The following is a 2,435-nucleotide window of genomic DNA, read 5'->3' on the forward strand; positions in this document are numbered from 1 at the left end:
ACAAGAGAGAGATAACCTCTCAGTGCTAGGGAGAGGGAGACAGAAAAGGAAAGATCCCTAGAAGTCATTGGCTAGCCAGCCTAGCCAAATTAGTGAGCTCCAGGCTCAGTCAAAGACCCTAGCTCAAAACAGTAAGGGAGAGACAGATCAAGGAGAACACCGACACTGAGCAATTGCCTTCTCCTGCACTTAAAACACAGGTGCCTGGACATACATGTGCACCTGTACACACACACACACACACACACACACACACACACACACACATCCATATGAACCGCACACACAAATCAAAGCACTATTATGTAATGCTGGATCTGCTTTAGTATCAAAAACTATAAGTACTTTGGGGAGTAACTTCTCTCTTCAGAGTCCTCACAGCTTGCAGGGATACTCAGAAGTTCAAAGGTGAGACCGGTCAACTAGGGATGCGGTAGGGTCAAGTTAGCCTAGAGATACCAAAGAGAGGAGAGAAAGGTGGGAGAACCTCCCTTAAAAAGTGCCCCCCACCCCTCTAGTGGGTCCATTTCACTGCCCAGCTATGATCCCTAGGTCTCTTCAGGAAATGAGGCAGAGAGATATTAAAGTGCTTTAGAGGGGCTTTGGGCATGGACCTCAGCGGTAGAGTGCCTATGCAGCATGCATGATACAGATACACACACACACACACACACACACACACACACACACACACACATTACTGCTTGCTTCCTAGTTTTCAGAAGGTTACCACCATCTGAGAGTTTCAGTCAAAAAGGCACCTTCCAACTTATCTGTCCAACTTCTTCTCAGAAATATCTTTTTATTGGAGGCAGGGGAGTTCGAGACAAGGCTTCTTTGTGTAGTAGCCCTGGCTGTCCTGGAACTCACTCTGTAGACCAGGCTGGCCTGGAACTCAGATCTATCTGCCTACCTCTGCCTTAAGCACCACCCCTTGCCACCTTAGTAGTGTCTTTTAAACCTTCTTTGCAGAGGTGTTTCCCTCTCTTGACTGTGTTTCCACTTCTCCTGTCCAAGCCCACAGCCGGCATAGTATGGACAGTACGATTAATAGTTTGCCAGACCATGTGGCAGAGCATGATCAGCCATGTGCAGGCCTTCCCCCTACTGGATGCAGAAGATACCACCACTCAACCTTATTGCCCAGACAGCTCTCTGAACCTTGGCTTTTCCCACGGTGGCAATCTCCCGCAGTCCCTTCAGTGCCTGGCCACATTAGCTTTATTCAATCAACCCTCTCCTGCCAAACCCCATCCCAGCCCTTGCACCGACGACTGATTAAATCAGACCCAGAAGTAAGTGGCAATGATTGAAAATAGAGGGAAGAAACCGGGTGGTGGTGGTGCAAGCCTTTAATCCCAGCACTTGGGAGGCAGAAGCAGGTGGATCTCTGTGAGTTCAATGCCAGCCTGATCTACAGAGCGAGTTCCAGGACAGCCAGGGCTACACAGAGAAACTCTATCTTGAAAAAGAAAAAGGAAAGGAAAGAAAACATAGAGAAGGAACTGCTATACTTAGTGCCCTGAGGACCCCTAAATGGTCCCAAGTTTTTCACCGAAGCAGATACAGCTGGGAGTGTCCCGGCTGCACTCAACCCTGTTCCTCGGGCATGCTGTTAAAAGCCTACACTCCTGGCTCTGTGTGCCACACCGGACGCATACAGAATCTTGATCTAGAATTTGAACTCAGTCTAGGACAACTGCCGCTACCAGCAAGCAGCCTCAGACCCCAGCCAGGCCCGCTATTCCCTTTGCCTAAGTGGTAGGGTCGTGTGAGTGAGGGCCACCCAGAGTGGGGTCAGTCCCTGCCAAACTCTTGCAGAACTCCCAAGTTCCCTCCTCCTCTTCGGGGCTGCCCAGCCCCCTCTCTTTTCGGGGAGCTGCTTGGGGTACCTGAGAACACGGACACGGTGCAACTTCGAGTTCTGCCAAGGCCGAGAGAGCAGCGTCCGGGGTCCCTGCGCCCCCAGGCTCGCGATACACAGCCTGCCGAGGCGCAGCATCCCGAGGTAGACAGCCATGTCTCGCTTCCGCCGCAGGTCCCCGCCGGGAGTAAACTTTGAAAGTGAACAAGGCGGGGGCTAAAGAAGAAGCCGGCAGGGAGGCGGGAGGGTCGCTCTGCCTATGGGATGAGGAGGACTGGGTCCCCGCGGGGCGGGGCGGGGCGGGGCGGGGCGAGGAGAGGCCGGGAAGTGGCCACCTTCGCGTGGGAACTGCAGCCCTCCAAGCCCGCCCTCGAAGAACCACCTTTGTTTTTCTTTGTTTTTTGTTTTCGGCGATCCCAAGACCCGCTCTGCAGCACACAATACAGGGCCTTCCCGCAACCATCACCCGGCGAAGATTGGAGGGCCGAGGAGTTTCATAAACGGGAAACCTATTAGGAGTCTATAATGGGCCAGATAGCAACTTCAAGGCTAGTCCGTCCCGGGTGCCCGG

The 2,435-nt window shown here is 52.9% G+C and overlaps 1 protein-coding gene across 2 annotated transcripts in view; it reads right to left on the bottom strand.

Moving 5' to 3' along the window:
- The window catches only part of Acsf2 (acyl-CoA synthetase family member 2), a 35,579-nt gene extending 33,427 nt beyond the window's left edge, over window positions 1–2,152 (bottom strand). For both annotated transcript variants that reach the window (XM_036195711.1, XM_036195710.1), the window contains exon 1: window positions 1,893–2,152. In XM_036195711.1, the coding sequence (XP_036051604.1) occupies window positions 1,893–2,020 (128 nt within the window). In that variant the 5' untranslated portion in view covers window positions 2,021–2,152. The remainder of the gene's footprint in view (window positions 1–1,892) is intronic.
- Window positions 2,153–2,435: the final 283 nt, after the last annotated feature.

This window comes from Onychomys torridus, chromosome 8, assembly GCF_903995425.1.
Source record: "Onychomys torridus chromosome 8, mOncTor1.1, whole genome shotgun sequence".
NCBI lineage: Eukaryota > Metazoa > Chordata > Mammalia > Rodentia > Cricetidae > Onychomys > Onychomys torridus.